The sequence below is a fragment of the Salmo trutta genome, chromosome 23 (genome assembly GCF_901001165.1).
Source record: "Salmo trutta chromosome 23, fSalTru1.1, whole genome shotgun sequence".
Taxonomy (NCBI): Eukaryota; Metazoa; Chordata; class Actinopteri; order Salmoniformes; family Salmonidae; genus Salmo; species Salmo trutta.
This window is the reverse complement of record NC_042979.1, coordinates 1,799,300-1,821,535: the sequence shown is the minus strand read 5'-3', so window position 1 is coordinate 1,821,535 and position 22,236 is coordinate 1,799,300. Positions and strand designations below refer to the sequence as shown.

The window sequence follows — 22,236 nt, the reverse complement described above, 5'->3', positions numbered from 1 at the left end:
AAATTCCTCTGCATTATCATTAACAGCAGACTCGTACATTTCCTCAGCAAAAACAATGTACTGAGCAAATGTCAAATTGGCTTTTTACCAAATTACCGTACAACAGACCACGTATTCACCCTGCACATCCTAATTGACAAACAAACTAAAATAAAGGCAAAGTCTTCTCATGCTTTGTTGATTTAAAAAAAAGCTTTTGACTCAATTTGGCACGAGGGCAGAGGGAAAGTGGTGTTGGGGGAAAAAGATACGACATTATAAAATCCATGTACACAAACAACAAGTGGGCAGTTAAAATTGGCAAAAAAAACACATTTCTTTCCACAGGGCCGGGGGGTGAGACAGGGATGCAGCTTAAGCCCCACCCTCTTCAACATATATATCAACAAATTGGCGATTGGCGAAAGTTTGCATCACCCGGCATCACCCTACTAGAATCTGAAGTCAAATGTCTATTGTTTGCTGATGATCTGGTGCTTCTGTCCCCAACCAAAGAGGGTCTACAGCAGCACCTAGATCTTCTGCACAATTATGTCAGACATGGGCCCTGACAGTAAATCTCAGAAAGACAAAAATAATAGTGTTCCAAAAAAGGTCCAGTTCCTAGGACGACGAATACCAATTCCATCTAGACACCGTTGCCCTAGAGCACACAGAAAACTATACATACCTCAGCCTAAACATCGGCGCCACAGGTAACTTCCACAAAGCTGTGAACAATCTGAGAGACAACGCAAGAAGGGCCTTCTATGCCATCAAAAGGAACGTAAAATTCGACATACCAATTAGGATCTGGCAAAAAATACTTGAATCAGTTACAGAACCCATTGCCCTTTATGGTTGTGAGGTCTGGGGTCTGCTCACCAACCAAGAATTCACAAAATGGAACAAACACCAATTTGAGACTCCTCCGTGCACAACGTAAAACACCAAATAATGCATGCAGAGCAGAATTAGACTGATACCCGCTAATGATCAAAATCCAGAAAAGAGCTGTTAAATTCTACAACCACCTAAAAGGAAGCCATTCCCAAACCTTCCATAACAAAGCCATCACCTACAGAGAGATTAACCTAGAGAAGAGTCTCGTAAGAAAGCTGGTCCTGGGGCTCTGTTCACAAACACAGACCTCACAGAACCCCAGGACAGCAACACAATTAGACCCAACCAAATCATAAGAAAACAAAAAGATAATTACTTGACACATTGGAAAGAATTTACCAAAAACAGAGCAAACTGAAATGCTATTTGGCCCTAAACAGAGAGTACACAGTGGCAGAATACCATACCACTGTGGTGACTGACAAAACTTTTGACTGGTACTGTATATAGAGAAAAAAGAGCAGAGGGAGATCCTCACACACCTGGGCCTCGGACATTGACGTCCATGCAGTCATTCTCGATCTCTCCCTGGGGAGGCGTGGGGGCGATGGAAGGGATCCGCAGGTCAGCTGCGTCCAGGTGTTGCTGGGTCCACTGTCTGTGGTCAGTGCGGTCATCTAGGTCCAACATGGCCTGCTCCTCAAACTAACACAGAGACAAACATCAACTATCGTACAAAAGATCAAAAAAACGAATACAGGGCAACACAATCTCTGTGACCACACAATACACATTATGTAGGTAAAAGCAATTATCTGTTTATGTATTTAACATTAATTCAACAATTTCCAGATGTGTAGACTATTTTATACATTTAGTGGTTATACATGGTCTGTGTAGGTTTCAGATGCTCTATTACCCTAAAGCGTCTCGAGTCTGGTTCCTCCTCTCCCCACAATCCATTCCGGCTGTCGTCCATCAGAGAAATGTCCAAAATGTTCTTCAGAGGCCTGATGGACATAGGAAAGACCAGTTAGATAAGTCACACATGAAAACACACACACACACACACACACACACACACACACACACACACACACACACGCATGCACGCACTTACTTGAGTCCCACAGAGTCCTCTCCCACGGGCTCTCTGCGTTTCTTCTTGCTGGGCTCAGAAACTTTGAAGCCCTCAGGGAACCAGAGCTGTCCGTGCTCCCGTCGGCGTTTACGTGACACCAGCACCCCCAGGCAGATGAAGCCCAGTACAGCCAGCCCCAGGAACACCACGTACATGGGGTATAGCTCAGAGGATGCAGGGGTGGGCTGCACACCTGGGAGAGAGGGGCAGGGAGAGTACAGCATGTCAGAATGGGGACACAACTGTTGTACTATTTATGTAATTCTTACAGTTGAAGTCGGAAGTTTACATATACTTAGGTTGGAGTCATTAAAACTTGTTTTCAGCTACTCCACAAATTTCTTGTTAACACACTATAGTTTTGGCAAGTCGGTTAGGACATCTACTTTGTGCATGACAAGTAATTTTTCCAACAATTGTTTCCAGACAGATTATTTCCCTGTATCACAATTCCAGTGGGTCAGAAGTTTACATACACTAAGTTGACTGTGCCTTTAAATAGCTTGAAAAATTCCAGAAAATGATGTCATGGCATTAGAAGCTTCTGATAGGGTAAGTGACATCATTTGAGTCAATTGGAGGTGTACCTGTGGATGTATTTCAAGGCCTACCTTCAAACTCAGGGCCTCTATGCTTGACATCATGGGAAAACCAAAGAAAAATAGCTAAGTCCTCAGAAAAAAATAGTTGACCTCCACAAGTCTGGTTCATCCTTGGGAGCAATTTCCAAACACCTGAAGGTACCAAGTTCATCTGTACAAACAGTAGTACGCAAGTATAAACACCATGGGACCACGCAGCCGTCATACCGCTCAGGAAGGAGACACGTTCTGTCTCCTAGAGATGAACATACGTTGGTGCAAAAAGTGCAAATTAATCCCAGAACAACAACAAAGGACCTTGTGAAGATGCTGGAGGAAACGGGTACAAAAGTATCTATATTCACAGTAAAACAAGTCCTATATATTGACATAACTTGAAAGGCCGCTCAGCAAGGAAGAAGCCACTGCTCCAAAATCGCCATAAAAAAGCCAGACTACAGTTTGCAACCGCACATGGGGACAAAGTTCGTACTTTTTGGAGAAATGTCCTCTGGTCTGATGAATCAAAAATAGAACTGTTTGGCCATAATGACCATCATTATGTTTGGAGGGAAAAGGCGGAGACTTGCAAGCCGAAGAACACCATCCCAACCGTGAAACACGGGCGTGGCAGCATCATGTTGTGGGGGTGTTTGCTGCAAGAGGGACTGGTGCACTTCACAAAGTAGATGGCATCACGAGGAAGGAAAATTATGTGGATGTATTAAAGCAACATCTCAAGACATCAGTCAAGAAGTTAAAGCTTGGTCGCAAATGGGTCTTCCAAATGACCCCAAGCATACTTCCAAAGTTGTGGCAAAATGTCTTAAGAACAACAAAGTCAAGGTATTGGAGTGGCCATCACAAAGACCTGACCTCAATCCTATAGAAAATATGTGGGCAGAACTGAAAAAGCGTGTGCGAGCAAGGAGGCCTACAAACCTGACTCAGTTACACCAGCTCTGTCAGGAGGAATGGGCCAAAATTCACCCAACTTATTGTGGGAAGCTTGTGGAAGGCTACCCGAAACGTTTGACCCAAGTTAAACAATTTGAAGGCAATGCTACCAAATACTATTTGAGTGAATGTAAACTTCTGACCCACTGGGAATGTGATGAAAGAAATAAAAGCTGAAATAAATTACTACCTCTACTATTATTCTGACAATTCACATTCTTAAAATAAAGTGGTTATCCTAACTGACCTAAGACAGGGAATTTTTACTTGGATTAAATGTCAGGAATTGTTAAAAACTGAGTTTAAATGTATTTGGCTAAGGTGTATGTGAACTTCCGACTTCAACTGTAGGTGTTCTACGTCTGTCTATGTGAATGTCTGTATATTGGCATGCTGTATGACACACATTTTTCCTAATGGATACATATAAAGTTCCCATCATCATCACCATCATCTAAATCACAAGCATTAAAGTAGTTATTGGTCTATTTTCATAATTTCATAGTCATATTTTATGAAGGAGAGACATTTTTTAAATGGAGAGTATTTCAGCTGGAGAGATACTGTATGTTGGTACTTACTGGTGACTGCCTCGATGTAAGGAACATTAAGATTCCCGCTGGAGGCCAGTGCTCCCAGGAACGCGGCGACGTCGGTGGCGCTCTGGAAGCATTCCGTGGACTGCTGGTAGCACTGGCGGTTATCAATCTCCAGGTATACCACTGACCTATCAGAGAAGGGGAGAGTTAATTCAACCAATAATAGTGAAGGAAAGGATTCACTTGACCAATCAGGTCAACTTCTGACTCTCCTCTCAAATATAAAATCTAAGGAAAATGATTTGGAAAGACTCAACAAGTAATGTCTGAGTGAGTGAGCGAGTGAGTGAGCGAGCGACTGTGAGTGCATTCGTGTGTGCATCATTGAATGCGTGTGCCTGAGCAATGTATAACAAAATGAACAAGTGTGTGTACCTACCCTTTGACCTGCATGAGGTCCAATTCTCGGCGCTGGCGGGGCAGGTTCACCATGGACCCCGCGCTCTCCTTCACCTGGCCCAGCCTGTTGGCCGGCACGACCGCCCAGTCGGGCCAGCTGTCGGTGGAACGCTTCACGTTGTGCTTGGCCAGCTCCTGCTCGCTGCCATAGTAGGGGAACACCATGGGCTCTCCGTTTGCGTCGCGCCGGAACACCACGTTGGTGTGCAAAACGCTGCTGAGCTCACGGAGGAACGTGGACAAACCATTTTTTAGCTGCTCGGGGGGGATGTGGACCACAAGGACCAGGTGGCCATCAGCTAGCTTCTCGGGCATGTTGTTGGCGCAGTCCAGGCCGTCCCACTCGCACTCTGCGTTGTTACAGCCCTGGTCGCAGTGGCCGTCCGCGTAGTGGTCCTTACAGTACTGGTCATACAGCGGGCTGGGGAGAGGGAGCATTAACATGGTCAATATTAGGATTAGCACTTAACTAAAGACAGAGGACTTGGATGAGGTCGCAATGTAGATGGAAAAGTAGGTAGGTTAGAAAAGATTACTTGCATAGGTAGACTTGTAAGGAGTTGGAAGGTTGGAAGTAGACAATGTTCATTATTCTTACAAACACAACATATCGTCCTTCATACATGGTTTAATATGTTTTAATAATCATCTGAGAGTGAAACAGGTTTGAGACTGGGCATAGTGAGAGGTTGAGATGGAACATAGGATATAGGAATTCGAGCTGGACTGAGACTCACTTGCACTGTCCCTCCTGTCCCTGGCAGTCGAAGCCGTCATAGAGACACCCAGGGCTTTTGCACTGCTCGTCGCACTTCCCGTCATTGAAGTACCGCCAGCACTGCAGAGCCGCCGAGCAGTTCTGCCATGGGTCATCGAAGTTGAGCGAGCAGTCGCCGCCGTCCCAGCCGCAGGCGTGGTTGTTGCACAACGAGTCACAGATGTGGTTGCCTGCCCACTCGTCGCACTGTGGGATCTCGCAGCTCACCTCTACCTCGGGTGGTGGTGTGATGTCCCGGCCGAACCCACCGGGAAAGGAGTAATCGAGGATATGGCAGAGCAGGCCATTGAAGTTGTTAGGGCAGCTGCAGTGGAAGAAGGGTGCATCAAGGGTTCTCTGGCAAGTGCCCCCGTTGTAGCAGTGGTTGACGTTGCAGGGGCTGTTCGTGGGAGTCTGGCACTCAGGGCCGGTAAAAGCCGTGGGGCACAGGCAACGAGGGCTCAGGTGACCGGAGACACATGTGCCACCATTTCTGCAGTTGAGGCTACCACAGAAGCGTGAGTCGTATTCGCAGGAGGAGCCTGTGTAGCCCTGGATAGACAGAGATAGGTGAGATGAGGTTGTACCTTAAAACAGTCTGTTGGCACACACATTTACTATGCATCGCCAAACCGCTCCCTTTCCACAAAGATATACAAAAAAGAGATTGAAAGTTAAATCAAACACATCAAAAATGATGCTTAATGAGATTGTGGCTAGAAATACAGAGGGAACCAGGGGCTGTCCAAATGTCACCCTATTCCCTTTTCTCTATATGGGGAACATGTTGCCATTATGGCCAGGGTGAGGTCCACAGTTTGTGGTCTGGTCAGTGGAGTGAGGCTCAGTTGGTAGAGCAAGGCGCTTGCAATGCCAGGGTTGTAGTTTTGATTTCCACGAGGACCAGTACAAAAATTTAAGCACTCACTACTGCTCTGGATGAGAGTGTCTGTTAAATGACTAAAATGTAAATGTGCTCACCGGTGGGCATTTGCAGATGAATCCGTCGGGGTTGTTACTGGCCACTGCACACATTCCTCCGTTCCTACATGGTCTCCCCTTACAGCCATCAAACACCTTGTCACAGCGCTGGCCTGGAGAAGAGAGAGGGAGAACGATGTGTGTTATTTATGTACATTACAAATGTGTGGACAATGTGTTTTTTTGCATTGTTGTGTCAATCGGTCATAAACACAGAATAATCAAATTTATTTGAGATGCGTAGGGTATGGTCAGTACCTGTGTATCCAGTGCGACACTCGCAGCGGTAGCTGTTGGTGAGCTGGACACAGTTGTAGGAGCCTCGCAGGTCGCAGGGGTCCGACAGGCACTCGTTGACGTCACCCTCGCAGCGCTCCCCTACGTAGCCAGCGGGGCACATGCAGTGGTAGCCCCCCACTCTGTCCACACACTGACCCTTGTTGAAACACTTGGGCTCATTGGTCAGAGGGTCCGTAGAGGGATTGCAGTCGTCCAGGTTGATCTCACAGTGAATGCCTGGGGAAAGGGTGGGCTGAGGATTAGCATTCAGGATTAGACCCACCCGTTGTATAATGTCAAGTGTATGGACCAGGTCTCCCTTGAGTAGGGTTGCACAATTCTGGAAACTTTCAATACATTTCCAGATTATCTAGAAATCCAGGTTGGAGGACTCCCGGAATCAGGAGGGAATACGCAGGAAATACGGAAGAACATGATTACATCTAATTCTATGTAATTTAGCATAGAGCTCCACTTAGTCTACTACTGCATGGTTGTACATGACTAATATGCGGCTACTAACTGTTCTGTGCTTGTTTTTCAGTGGTAGACTGTAGACGGATGAGAGCTTCATTGAGAGTTTTATGAGATGGCTGGTGTGTGTGTGCTAATGTGTACCTTGTGTTCCTCTGGGACAGGAGCATTTGTAGGTGTTTATGAGGTCAATGCAGGTGCCCCCGTGCTGACAGGGCTGAGACAGACATTCGTTGATCTCCTTGGAGCAGTTCACCCCGTGGTACCCAGGAAGACACTGACAGAGACAAACCGAACCAAAACCATTCAAATACCAGAGAAATTAAGTACCATCTTATCTTAAACACGATTCAAGATACGCAGCATTGCTCTACTTTCACACTGTTCTATAATATTGCAAAATTCTATAAACTTTCAATAAATTCCCAGATTTTCCCGAAATTCTGGTTGGAGGATTCCGGGTTTCCAACCTGGATTTCCGGATAATCTGTGAATTTATTGAAAGTTTCCAGAATTGTGCAACCCTACTCAAGGGAAACCTGGTCCATACACTTGATATTATACAACGGGTGGGTCTATTTCTGAATGCTGATTGATTAAAACCGCATTTCAGCCAGTGTCTATTCCACAAATTACCACTTGCTAAATCTATGACGTTAAAATGCTTGTCTCATCAGCCCAGCCAGGCAACTTATAAACTTGATCTCCACTATAAAAAGCATCTAGACATTATCTCACATTTCTTTAAAACAAACATTTTGCTTTCAACAGCGGATATTTGAAATAAACCTTGCTATCTATCTCTCCGACATTTGCAACACTGTTTCAATATTGAAATTCGATCTCCTGCTGTCCCATAGTAATGAACGTGTCGGGAGTCAGGACGAGACAGACAGGAAGGCAGTGTTTCTCAGCCAGTCAAAATCTAGAATCAGCTGGCATCATTTTTATGGATGTAAACAAAAAAATATACACTGCTCAAAAAAATTAAGGGAACACTTAAACAACACATCCTAGATCTGAATGAAATAAATAATCTTATTAAATACTTTTTTCTTTACATAGTTGAATGTGCTGACAACAAAATCACACAAAAATAAATCAATGGAAATCCAATTTATCAACCCATGGAGGTCTGGATTTGGAGTCACGCAAAATTAAAGTGGAAAACCACACTACAGGCTGATCCAACTTTGATGTAATGTCCTTAAAACAAGTCAAAATGAGGCTCAGTAGTGTGTGTGGCCTCCACGTGCCTGTATGACCTCCCTACAACGCCTGGGCATGCTCCTGATGAGGTGGCGGATGGTCTCCTGAGGGATCTCCTCCCAGACCTGGACTAAAGCATCCGCCAACTCCTGGACAGTCTGTGGTGCAACGTGGCGTTGGTGGATGAAGCGAGACATGATGTCCCAGATGTGCTCAATTGGATTCAGGTCTGGGGAACGGGCGGGCCAGTCCATAGCATCAATACCTTCCTCTTGCAGGAACTGCTGACACACTCCAGCCACATGAGGTCTAGCATTGTCTTGCATTAGGAGGAAACCAGGGCCAACTGCACCAGCATATGGTCTCACAAGGGGTCTGAGGATCTCATCTCGGTACCTAATGGCAGTCAGGCTACCTCTGGCGAGCACATGGAGGGCTGTGCGGCCCCCCAAAGAAATTCCACCCCACACCATGACTGACCCACCGCCAAACCGGTCATGCTGGAGGATGTTGCAGGCAGCAGAACGTTCTCCACGGCATCTCCAGACTCTGTCACGTCTGTCACGTGCTCAGTGTGAACCTGCTTTCATCAGTGAAGAGCACAGGGCGCCTGTAGCAAATCTGCCAATCTTGGTGTTCTCTGGCAAATGCCAAATGTCCTGCACGGTTGTTGGGCTGTAAGCACAACCCCCACCTGTGGACGTCGGGCCCTCATACCACCCTCATGGAGTCTGTTTCTGACCGTTTGAGCAGACACATGCACATTTGTGGCCTGCTGGAGGTCATTTTGTAGGGCTCTGGCAGTGCTCCTCCTGCTCCTCCTTGCACAAAGGCGGAGGTAGCGGTCCTGCTGCTGGGTTGTTGCCCTCCTACGGCCTCCTCCACGTCTCCTGATGTACTGGCCTGTCTCCTGGTAGCGCCTCCATGCTCTGGACACTACGCTGACAGACACAGCAAACCTTCTTGCCACAGCTCGCATTGATGTGCCATCCTGGATGAGCTGCACTACCTGAGCCACTTGTGTGGGTTGTAGACTCCGTCTCATGCTACCACTAGAGTGAAAGCACCGCCAGCATTCAAAAGTGACCAAAACATCAGCAGGGAAGCATAGGAACTGAGAAGTGGTCTGTGGTCACCACCTGCTGAACCACCCCTTTATTGGGGGTGTCTTGTTTATTGTCTATAATTTCCACCTGTTGTCTATTCCATTTGCACAACAGCATGTGAAATTTATTGTCAATCAGTGTTGCTTCCTAAGTGGACAGTTGGATTTCACAGAAGTGTGATTGACTTGGAGTTACATTGTGTTGTTTAAGTGTTCCCTTTATTTTTTTGAGCAGTGTATATTGAAAAAAGTAATTTGCAGTCTTTCCAGCTTCAGTTTGAAGTGATTGTGTTACTGTAGCTTTGTTGTTGGCTAGCTCCTCTGAACAACAGTGTCCTGACAAGTGACCACATTTTCTATGCCAGGCGAAATCGTGCCTCATTTGCGCATTGTTATGGATGTATCCAAATAAATGTCAATAGAAAACAGCTACTTTTCTGTTATTCTGGCTGCATTTTTGACGTGACTGTAAATTACCCGTAGTTGGCTAGCTAGCAAGTAAAGGATAAGAACGTTGCCAGCCAGTATGGTAATAGAACATTTAGAACGAATGACTGGGCCACGTGAATAGATACAGAACAAAAAGACTCAACGACTGGGTCGCATCTCTAACAACCCTAGATTTGTGTTGGGACAACAGTTTAAGTCGGAAGTTTACATACACCTTAACTAAATACATTTAAACTCAGTTTTTCACAATTCCTGACATTTAATCCTAGTAAAAAGTCCCTGTCTTAGGTCAGTTAGGATCACCACTTTATTTTAAGAATGTGAAATGTCAGAATAATAGTAGAGAATTATTTATTTCAGCTTTTACTTCTTTCATCACATTCCCAGTGGGTCAGAAGTTTACATCCACTCAAATAGTATTTGGTAGCATTACCTTCAAATTGTTTAACTTGGGTCAAATGTTTCAGGTAGCCTTCCACAATAAGTTGGGTGAATTTTGGCCCATTCCTCCTGACAGAGCTGGTGTAACTGAGTCAGGTTTGTAGGCCTCCTTGCTCGCACACGCCTTTTCAATTCTGCCCACACATTTTCTACAGGATTGAGGTCAGGGCTTTGTGATTGCCACTCCAATACCTTGACTTTGTTGTCCTTAAGCCATTTGCCACAACTTTGGAAGTATGCTTGGTGTCATTGTCCATTTGGAAGACCCATTTGCGACCAAGCTTTAACTTCCTGACATGTCTTGAGATGTTGCTGCAATATATTCACATATTTTTACTTCCTCATGATGCCATCTATTTTGTGAAGTGCACCAGTCCCTCCTGCAGCAAAGCACCCCCACAACATGATGCTGCCACCCCCGTGCTTCATGGTTGGGATGGGGTTCTTCGGCATGCAAGCCTCCCCCTTTTCCCTCCAAACATAACGATGGCCAAAACAGTTATATTTTTCTTTCATCAGACCAGAGGACATTTCTCCAAAAAGCACGATCTTTGTCCCCATGTACAGTTGCAAACTGTAGTCAGGCTTTTTTTATGGCGGTTTTGGAGCAGTGGCTACTTCTTTGCTGAGCGGCCTTTCAAGGTTATGTCCATATAGGACTCGTTTTACTGTGGATATATATACTTTTGTACCTGTTTCCTCCAGCATCTTCACAAGGTCCTTTGCTGTTGTTCTGGGATTCATTTGCACTTTTTGCACCAAAGTACAGACAGAACGTGTCTCCTTCCTGAGCGGTATGATGGCTGTGTGGTCCTATGGTGTTTATACTTGCGTACTACTGTTTGTACAGATGAACGTGGTACCTTCAGGCGTTTGGAAATTGCCCCCAAGAATGAACCAGACTTGTGGAGGTCTAACATTTCTTTTCTGAGGTCTTGGCTGATTTCTATTGATTTTCCCATGATGTCAAGCAAAGAGGCACTGAGTTTGAAGGTAGGCCTTGAAATACATCCACAGGTACACCTCCAATTAACGCAAATGTTGTCAATTAGCCTATCAGAAGCTTCTAAAGCCATGACATCATTTTCTGGAATTTTCCAAGCTGTTTAACCTTTTGAGGATAGGGGGCAGTATTGAGAATTTTGGAAAAAATATGTTCCCATTTTTAACTGCCTCCTACACCAACTCAGAAGCTAGAATATGCATATTATTGTTCAGGTTTAGATAGAAAACACTCTGAATTTTCTAAAACTGTTTGAATGGTGTATGCGAGTATAACAGAACTCCTATGGCAGGCAAAAACCTGACAAGGTTTCAAGCAGGAAGTACCCTGTCTGACAAGGAGTCGTGCGTCTTGCATCTTTTTATTGAAAAGTAAGGATCTTAGCTGTAACGTGACAATTCCCAGGGCTCCAATAGGCTCTCAGAACCCGCGAAAAACCTGAAGGTTTACGAGGGAGCCTCAGGCTGAAACACATTATCACCTTTTGTAAGTGGCTGCTCAGAGGACCTTTGAATGAGGCGCGTGCACGATTCGCTCCTGAGGAGAAATTTTATTCGGCTGTTTAGGCTCAATGCATACTCCCGGTCGGAATATTATCACTTATCTACGAGATAAATGGCATAAAAATTGGTTTTAAACAGCGGTTGACATGCTTCGAAGTACGGTAATGGAATATTTAGACATTTTTGTCACGCCAATGCGCCATGCGCGATACCGTGAAGAAGCATTCTGATAGTGTCTTGAACTCACGAACAAAACGTCGCTGTTTGGATATAACGATGGATTATTTGGGACCAAACCTACATTTGTTATTGAAGTAGAAGTCCTGGCAGTGTATTCTGACGAAGAACAAGCAAGGTAAGAACATTTTTCTTATAGGAAATGTGATTTTGGTGGAGGCTGACCTGGGTGGGTATCTAAATAGCTAGCCCTGTGATGCCGGGCTATGTACTTAGATTATTGCAAAATGTGCTTCATCCGAAAAGCTATTTTAAAATCGGACATATCGAGTGCATAGAGGAGTAATGTATCTATAATTCTTAAAATAATTGTTATGCTTTTTGTGAACGTTTATCGTGAGTAATTTAGCAAACTGTTAGTAAATTCCCCGAAAGTTGTTGGGGTTATGCTTTTTCTGAACGTCACATGCTAATGTAAAAAGCTGGTTTTTGATATAAATATGAACTTGATTGAACAGACATGCATGTATTGTATAACACAATGTCCTAGGTGTGTCATCTGATGAAGATCATAAAAGGTTAGTGCTGCATTTAGCTGTGGTTTGGGTTTATGTGACATGATATGCTAGCTTGAAAAATGGGTGTCTGATTTTTTCTGGCTGGGCACTCTGCTGACATAATCTAATGTTTTGCTTTCGTTGTAAAGCCTTTTTGAAATCGGACAGTGGGGTTAGATTAACGAGATTCTTGTCTTTAAATAGCTGTAAAATAGTCATATGTTTGAGAAATTGAAGTAATAGTATTTCTAACGATTCAAAAATCGCGCCACTGGATTTCAGTGGCTGTTACGTAGGTGGGACGAGTTCGTCCCACATGCGCCAGAGAGGTTAAAGGCAGTCAACGTAGTGTATGTAAACTTCTAACCTACTGGAATTGTGATACAGTGAATTATAAGTGAAATAATCTGTTTGTAAACAATTGTTGGAAAAACTACTTGTGTCATGCACAAAGTAGATGTCCTAACCGACTTGCCAAAACTATAGTTTGTTAACAAGACATTTGTGGAGTGGTTGAAAAACAAGTTTTAATGACTCCAACCTAAGTGTATGTAAACTTCCGACTTCAACTATCTTGCGGAAGGATGAAATAATAACGGTTTTATCTTGAATTTTGACACCCTACCACCCTTGAAAGAAAGACATTATACTGTAGCACACCAATTGGCGGAGCTGTCATTTTTGTTGTGCTTGCAGTTACGGAGTGGGCATTTAACTGCATAAATTAATGATAACAAATGAATAATAATTGATGTTTGTGTTGATTCAGATTTGCTAGCTAGAGCATGTATACCTCACAACTGTACCCTCCCAGATAGTCTGTGCAGGTGGCACCGTTCTGGCAAGGGTTGGGGGAGCACTCGTCCACCTGTTCCTGGCAGTAGCTGCCCATGTAGCCCGCCTGGCAGCGGCAGTAGTGGGTGTTGCCAGCATCCAGACACTGGCCCGAGTTACGACACAGGTGAGCCACCTCCAGACCTTCAGACAAGGGGGGGGAGGTATTAGCTATACAGTAACATATATACACTCACACAGAATACAAAACACACAAACATGTTCTTACCATCCCCTAACCATCCTGTATTGGTCAATTTTACATGCAAAATTGGATCTTTGTCTGCCTGGCCTAGAGATGGTCATACAGTGTGTGCTCAGAACAATTTGTGCTCTGTCTTGCCTAAATGAACTGTCTAATAGTTACATTTAATGTCTTCAGAAAGTATTCACACTCATTGACTTATTCCACATTTTGTTTTATGAATAAAAAAGTTGTGTGTATATATATATATATATTTTTATATAAATATATATATATACACAAAAAAAATACATATATATACACAAAAAAAATACATATATATATACACACACACACACACACACACACACACACATACATACATACATACATACATACATACATACATACATACATACATACATACATACATACATACATACATACATACATACATACATACATACAATACATCTACAAATGTTATGGAGTTTTTTGAAAATGAAATACTGAAATATTTCATTTACATAATTATTCACACCCGAGTCAATATACGTTAGAATCATCTTTGGCAATGATTACAGCTGTGAGGCTTTCTGGATAAGTCTATAAGAGCTTTGCACACCTGGATTGTATAATATTTGCCCATTGTTCTTTTCAAAATGCTTCAAGCTCTGTCAAATTGATCATTGCTAGACAACCATTTTCAAGTCTTGCCATAGATTTTCAAGCAGATTTAAGTCTAAACTAACTTTGACACTCAGGAACATTCACTGTCTTCTTGGTAAGCAACTCCAGTATAGATTTGGCCTTGTGTTTTAGGTTATTGTCCTGCTGAAAGGTGAATTCATTTTCAAGTGTCTGGTGGAAAGCAGATTGAACCAGGTTTTCCTCTGGGATTTTGTCTGTGATTAGCTCCATTCCATTTATTTTTAATCCTGAAAAACTCAGCAGTCTTTAACGATTACATGCATACCCATAACATTATGCAGCCACCACTATGTTTGAAAATATGGAGAGTGGCACTCAGTAATGTGTTGTATTGGATTTGCCCCAAGCATAAAACTTTGTATTCAGCACAAAAAGTTAATTGCTTTGCACATTTTTTTTGCACAGTATTAACTTAGTGCCTTGTTGCAAAAACAGAATGCATGTTTTGGAATATTTGTATTCTGTACAGGCTTCCTTCTTTTCACTCTGTCAATTAGGTTAGCATTGTGGAGTAACTACAATGTTGTTGATCCATCCTCAGTTTTCTCCTATCGCAGCCATTAAACTCTGTAACTGTTTTAAAGTCACCATTGGTCTCAAGTTAAAATGCCTGAACCGTTTCCTTCCACTCTGGCAACTGAGTTAGGAATGACGCCTGTATATTTGTAGTGACTGGGTGTATTGATACACCATCCAAAGTGTAATTCATATCTTCACCATGCTCAAAGGGATATTTAGTGTCTGCTTTATAAAAAAAAAAAATGTTTTAACCCATCTACCAATTGGTACTGTTCCTGGCGAGGCATTGGAAAACCTTCCTGCCCTTTGTGGGCGAATCTGTGTTTGAAATTCACTGCTCTACTGAGGGACCTTACAGATAAAATTATGTGTGGGGTACAGAGATGCAAAAATTATACTTCTGAACTTATTTAGGCTTGCCATAACAAAGGGGTTGAATTCTTATTGACTCAAAACATTTCAGATTTTCTTTTTTTATACATTTGTAAAAATGTCAAAAAACATAATCAACTTTGACATTAAAGGGTATTGTGTCTAGGCCAGTGACCAACAATCTTAATTTAATCAATTTCAAATTCTGTCTGTAACACAACAACAAAAAAGTCAGCGGGAGTGAATACTTTCTGAAGGCACTGTATAATTTGAATAGTTTTTACTCTGTGTGCTTTGTGTTCACCTTGCTGTTTGGCGGCCACCTCACAGGAGACACTGGGGACATCACAGTAGAGGCCGGTCCATCCCGTCTGACACTGACAGGTGTACGAGGAGCCCTGCTGCCAACATGAGCCTCCGTTCTTACAGGGAGATGAGTCACACCACCGCACCAGGTTCTGCAGAGCAGGAACACATTAACACACAAATAAACCCATGCGTAACACACACACACACACACACTCGCTGTTGAGTGGACTACCACTATTACGTCTCAGTTGTTTCTAAGATGTTTTTAAATTATATCAATAGAAATAGAGGGAAAATAATTATATACAAACACACATAGAATTCCATGAAGCTCTGAAAATCAAATGCACTCAGGAGATATGGCTGCCTAGCCAGAACACATAAACACACTGCCCTTAGTCAAGATGGCTGCCGCTCTGCCCATACCTGGCAGTTGACTCCAGTGTAGCCATGAGGGCAGGTACACTTGTAGGTGCCGTAGCTGTCCAGACAGGTGCCACCGTTGAGGCAGGGCTTGGAGTCACACTCGTTGATGTCGTGCTGGCAGTAGCTGCCGGTGAAGCCTGGCAGACACAGGCAGGTGAAGGTATTGATGCCATCCACGCAGGTGCCACCATTGAAGCAAGAGCTAGAGAAAAAACACACAACAACGGAAGAGTTTTGAGCCTATAAGTATAGTAACCAAATGAGTTAAAGGGATGTTAAAAGGATAGTCCTTTTTTTTTTACTTTAGCTTATTTTACATTTTTCTGTTGTTGTTTCTTCCAATCTGTTTTTACAATTATTAGCTGGTTATTTAGCAACATCCAGAATAATCTGGTCAGCATTTTACTTCATATTATTTTTTATTTAACCGTTATTTAACTAGGCAAGTCAGTTCAGAACAAATTCTTATTTTCAATGACGGCCTAGGAACAGTGGGTTAACTGCCTTGTTCAGGGGCAGAACGACATGTTACTTGCCCAACGCTCTAACCACTAGGCTACCTGCCGCCCCGAGCTTGAATCAAGCAATGTGGAAAGGGATTGTTTCTCTTTAGGATGTATTCATCCTCCTAAGCATTTCACGTTTACATTTTAGTAATTTAGTAGAAATTATTATCTAGAGACACTTAACAATTAGTGCATTCATCTAAAGATAGCTGGGCGAGACAACCACATCAGTCGTAGAAATTAAGTTTTCCCTCAAAGTAGTTCAGCACTAGTAGGAAAAGACATGGGATTTATTTAAGATACTCTGAAGAGGTATGGCTTCTTGCAAAAAGGGTCTCTTTCTCCATGCTTTTGAATTGCCACTAACGAAAACACAGTATGTGAACTGCTCTCTGTACCTCTCTGTGCAGTCAGGGGTGTTATTCTCGCAGTTGATGCCACTGAAACCGGGTGGACAGGTGCAGGTGTAGGAGTTGACACAGTCGGTGCAGTTGGCCCCATTCTTACACGGGTTGCTCTCGCACTCGTTAATGTCCTGCTCACACCTGCCACCACGGAACCCTGGCAGACAAGTGCACACAAAGCTGTCCACTCCATCTCTGCACAGACCTCCATTACTGCAGGGGTCTAGAAAGAGAAAGCGAGAGAGATATGTATCAGGTAATTGATACAGTTGGGCCAAGTTCACTTTACAAGGCAGAGTTGATGTTTAGTTCCTTACTGGGCTTGCAGTCGTCGATGTCCGTCTCACACTTCTGGCCGGTGTAGCCCGGACGGCAGCTGCATCGGTAGCTGCCCACCATGTTGTGGCATGTGGCACCGGTGCGGCACGGACTTTTCACACATTCGTTGATGTCTATCTCGCATGTTTGACCTGAGAGGGGGGCAGTCAGTCTCTCAAAGAACACCCTCTATTGGATGGATGGGTGGACAGATGGAGGAATAAACAGAATTGATGGATGGAGGAAGATATGAGTAGTTTACCTTGCCATCCCTCCGGACAGAGGCAGGAGAAGCTCTGGTAGTCCTCTGACTCATGACACACTCCACCGTTCTTACAGGGCCGGGGGCTGCATGGGGCCAGCAGTGTCTCACACGTCTCACCTGGTAGGGATAGGAACACAACACACACCTCAAACAAATGCTCTCAAGTGCTACAGGGAACCCATCACAGATCATTAATCGGTCTGTACACTTTTTGAGTAAGAGCCATGAATGTTTGTTCCATTCATATATGTTTCGTTCATGTTACATTTTTATTTCACTCTCCACTTCCCTTTAGCAGTTAGACAACTTTGGAGAAGTAATACATCACAATTCAATACTTTTAAACTCTTGGTAGAGTTGACTTCTTCAAAGTTGTCTTACAGCGAAATGGAAATGAAAATGGCTGCATTGCATGATATTTCCCTTTTCTAGTCACACACGGAGGACTTTCCCCCGAAGAGTGACATCAGTTTTTAAAGCCCACTTTTCCGTCCACTTCCCTATCCATCTCCACAGTAACCAGAGGCCAGGCAGGAAGCTGCTTCCTGTTTCCTGCTATTGTTTAGCCCAGAGACAGGAAGAGTGGCCACGGGCTCCAGTTCCTAGTCCTCACGGTCTATAGCATGTTATTCCCAGACGTGCGCACACACACACACAAACACACACACACACACCACATGGTAGACAGGGTGGATTTTTCCCACAAATGATAGAGAGGAACAAATCATAAGGCCTGTTTCCACACAGTTAGTGGGCAATAGTCAACCTATTTTTTCTAAAATAACACTAAAAGTCTGCTAGAAATGTATTTTTATACCATTGTTCAAGAAGTCTTCTATTCTGGAGCCCTACAGGACTTTCTGAGTAGAGGGCCAAACCAAAACCAGAGCCATAAGGCTACTGTATACATCTCTTTAGGCCAATATGGCTCCGGGAAAATCAATACGTTATCATACCGGTATAGGGCAGTAAGCAGTTGCACTTGTAGCCGGCCACGTCGTCAATGCAGGTGCCCTGGTTCAGGCAGGGGTTGGAGGCACACTCGTTGATGTTAGTTTGGCAGTTAGGTCCTAAGGCATGGCCGGGGATTAGAGAACACACATGGGTTAGAGTTGCAGATTTACTAGGGATGATATCCACCACACACAAACTCAGAGTTGCGGCATTGAGAGGGTTTTATTTATTTATTTTTATTTAACTAGGCAAGTTAGTTTAGAACAAATTCCTATTTACAATGACGGCCTACCAAAAAGCAAAAGGCCGCCTGCGGGGACGGGGGCTGGAATATAAAAAATAAATAAAAATATAGGACAAAACACACATCACGACAAGAGAGACAACAACACAGCATGGTAGCAACATAACATGACAACAACATAGTAGCAACATAACATGATACAAATATTATTGGGCACAAACAACAGCACAAAGGGCAAGAAGGTAGAGACAACAATACATCACGCGAAGCAGCCACAACTGTCAGTAAGAGTGTCCATGATTGAGTCTTTGAATGAAGAGATTGAGAAAACTGTCCAGTTTGAGTGTTTTTGCAGCTCGTTCCAGTCGCTAGCTGCAGCAAACTGAAAAGAGGAGCGACCCAGGGATGTGTGTGCTTTGGGGACCTTGTTCTGCCAGTCACAGAATGTGACTGGCAGAACGGGTGTTGTATGTGGAGGATGAGGGCTGCAGTAGATATCTCAGATAGGGTGGAGTGAGGCCTAAGAGGGTTTTATAAATAAGCATCAACCAGTGGGTCTTGCGACAAGAATACAGAGATGCCCAGTTTACAGAAGAGTATAGAGTGTAGTGATGTGTCCTATAAGGAGCATTGGTGGCAAATCTGATGGCCGAATGGTAAAGACCATCTAGCCGCTCGAGAGCACCCTTACCTGCCGATCTATAAATTATGTCTCCATAATCTAGCATGGGTAAGATGGTCATCTGAATCAGGGTTAGTTTGGCAGCTGGGGTGAAAGAGGAGTGATTACAATAGAGGAAACCAAGTCTAGATTTAACCTTAGCCTGCAGCTTTGATATGTGCTGAGAGAAGGACAGTGTACCATCTAGCCATACTCCCAAGTACTTGTATGAGGTGACTACCTCAAGCCTTAAACACCTGTGGGGAGAGGGGCATTCTTCTTACCAAACCACATGACCTTTGTTTTGGAGGTGTTCAGAACAAGGTTAACCTCTTATGGCTAGGGGGCAGTATTTTCACGGCCGGATAAAAAACGTACCCGATTTAATCTGATTATTACTCCTGCCCAGAAACTAGAATATGCATTTAATTATTAGCTTTGGATAGAAAACACTCCAAAGTTTCTAAAACTGTTTGAATGGTGTCTGTGAGTATAACAGAACACATTTGGCAGGCCAAAACCTGAGAAGATTCCAAACAGGAAGCGCACTCTCTGACCATTTCTTGCCCTCCTTGATCATCTCTAACCAAAACAGGGGATCTCTGGCATGACGTAACACTTCCTACGGCTCCCATAGGCTCTCAGAACCCGGGAAAAAGCTGAATGACGTCATTCCAAGCCCTGGCTGAAAAGCTTTAGCGCATTTGCTAAGTGGTCTATCAGCGGACAATGGGACTCAGGCTCGTGCACGAGACGACCCCATGTTTTTATTCTATCGTCTTTGAACGGATACAACGACTCCCGGTCGGAAAATTATCGCTTTTTTACGAGAAAGCTGATTTTAAGGGCAGAGAAAGCTTGTTGGGCACTAAGAAAGCTTTGTTGTAGAGCGTTTAACACAAAATCCGGGGAGGGGCCAGCTGAGTATAAGACTATCATCTGCATATAAATGGATGAGAGAGCTTCCTACTGCCTGAGCTATGTTGTTGATGGAAATTGAGAAGAGCGTGGGGCCTAGGATCGAGCCTTGGGGTACTCCCTTGGTGACAGGCAGTGGTTGAGACATCAGATGTTCTGACTTTATACACTGCACTCTTTGAGAGAGGTAGTTACCAAACCAGGCCAAAGACCCCTCAGAGACACCAATACTCCTTTGGCCAAGTCAATAAAAATAGCAGCACAACATTGCTTAGAATCAAGGGCAATGGTGGCATCATTGAGGACCTTTAAGGTTGCAGTGACACATCCATAACCTGAGCGGGAAACCAGATTGCATACCATATTATAGACATCAAGAAAGCCAGTCAGTTGATCATTGACAAGTTTTCCCAACACTTTTGATAAACAGGGCAAAATAGAAATTGGCCTATAACAGTTAGGATCCGCTTGATCTCTCCCTTAAATAAAGGACGCTCCCTGGCTGCCATCCAAGCAATGGGAACTTCCCCAGAGTGGAGAGACAGGTTAGAAAGGTTGGAGATAGGCGTGGCGATGATAGAGGCAGCAACCTTAAAGAAGAAAGGGTCTAAACCATCTGACCCAGATGGTTTTTTGGGGACAAGTTTAAGGAGCTCCTTCAGCACCTCGGACTCAGTGACTGCCTGCAGGGAGAAACTATGTAGCGGGGCAGGGAAAAAAGAGGGAAGAGCGTCGGGGCTAGTCGCATTTGAAGGGGTGGGAGATTAGGAAATGTTGGATGGGCAAGGAGGCATGGCTGAGTCAAATAGGAATCCTGACTTAATGAAGTGGTGAACAAAGAGCTCAGACATGTGCTCCTTGTCAGTAACAACCACATCATCAACATTAAGGGACATGGGGAGCTGTGAGGAGGAGGGTTTATTCTCCAGGTCTTTAACCGTTTTCCAGAACTTCTTGGGATTAGACCCACAGAGAGAGAACAGCTCCTTAAAGTAACTAACTTTGCCCTTCCGGATAGCCTGAGTGCACTTATTTCTCATTTGCCTGAAAGAGAGCCAGTCAGCCTGAGTATCCATGTGCCGAGTATTTTGCCAAATGCAATTATTGAGGTGGAGTAACTCTGCAAGTTCCCAGTCAAACCAGGGGCTGAACCTGTTTTTAATTCTCATTTTCTTTATGGGGGTGTGTTTGTTAACAATACCACTGACAATATAAAAAAAGAAGGTCCAAGCGTCTTCGACAGAGGGGATCAAGCTGATTCTGTACCATTTTACAGAGGCCAGGTCATGGTGTTGTTCACTAAGGTCATTACAGAAAACACCAGACTGATACCCATCAGGATTATTTGTGAGGATAACGTCGAGGAGAGTAGCCTTTTCTGGGTGTTTGGAGTCATACCTTGTGGAATTGGTAATAATCTGAGAAAGATGTAGCGAGTCCCATTGCTTTAGGACTTCATCAGGGGGTTTAAGCATGTCCCAGTTTAGGTCACCTAGCAGGACAAATTCAGACTTAGTGTAAGGGGCCAGGAGAGAGCTTAGGGCAGGTATGGCACCGGCTGGTGCTGATGGTGGACGATAACACCCAGGAACAGTCAACAAGGAGCTATTTGAAAGTTTAATGCTTAAAACCAGCAAATCAAATTGTTTGGTGACAGACTTGGTGGAGACAACCGAGCACTGAAGGAGATCCTTGGTAAAGCCGAAGAAGGTTATAACCAGAAAGGTTAACATCAGTGTTCAAAACACTCTTCCTTAAGCACGTCTCAGTAATGACCAACACATCTGGATTGGAGCTGTGAACCCACACTTTCAATTGATCCATTTTAGGTAATAAGCTTCTAGTGTTAACTTGCAAGGTGTAAGAAGGTAGAGAAGAGCGAGAGAGGTAGGGGGAAAGGGAGAGAGACAAGGAGATGATAGGGAGAGTGAGAAACAGTAAGGGAAGACACGTTGAATTGAACTGACCACTGAAGCCGGCTCGGCAGCTACAAACATATCCACTGGTCATATCCTTGCAGGTGCCACCGTTCATACACGGGTTGGACTCACACTCGTTGTTGTTGATGTCACAGTTAGGCCCACCCCAGCCAGAGTCACAGAAACACCTGTAGCTGGAATACAGATAGAGAAAGGTAAGCGTGTGTGTGTGTGTGTGTATGTGTGTGTGTGTGTGT

The 22,236-nt window shown here is 44.0% G+C and overlaps 1 protein-coding gene across 1 annotated transcript in view; it reads right to left on the bottom strand.

Annotated features, from left to right (window-relative positions):
• The window catches only part of LOC115159080 (neurogenic locus notch homolog protein 1), a 76,918-nt gene that overhangs the window by 6,683 nt on the left and 47,999 nt on the right, over nt 1–22,236 (bottom strand). Inside the window, exons 14-30 of the mRNA XM_029708456.1 lie at nt 22,028–22,173; nt 18,240–18,353; nt 17,281–17,400; nt 17,018–17,170; nt 16,695–16,923; nt 15,791–15,992; nt 15,360–15,513; nt 13,229–13,413; nt 7,135–7,267; nt 6,496–6,753; nt 6,238–6,350; nt 5,237–5,808; nt 4,480–4,920; nt 4,083–4,228; nt 1,943–2,156; nt 1,742–1,832; nt 1,365–1,527 (exon numbers count right to left, since the gene is read on the bottom strand). Coding sequence (XP_029564316.1) covers nt 1,365–1,527; nt 1,742–1,832; nt 1,943–2,156; nt 4,083–4,228; nt 4,480–4,920; nt 5,237–5,808; nt 6,238–6,350; nt 6,496–6,753; nt 7,135–7,267; nt 13,229–13,413; nt 15,360–15,513; nt 15,791–15,992; nt 16,695–16,923; nt 17,018–17,170; nt 17,281–17,400; nt 18,240–18,353; nt 22,028–22,173 — 3,434 coding nt within the window. The remainder of the gene's footprint in view (nt 1–1,364; nt 1,528–1,741; nt 1,833–1,942; nt 2,157–4,082; nt 4,229–4,479; nt 4,921–5,236; nt 5,809–6,237; nt 6,351–6,495; nt 6,754–7,134; nt 7,268–13,228; nt 13,414–15,359; nt 15,514–15,790; nt 15,993–16,694; nt 16,924–17,017; nt 17,171–17,280; nt 17,401–18,239; nt 18,354–22,027; nt 22,174–22,236) is intronic.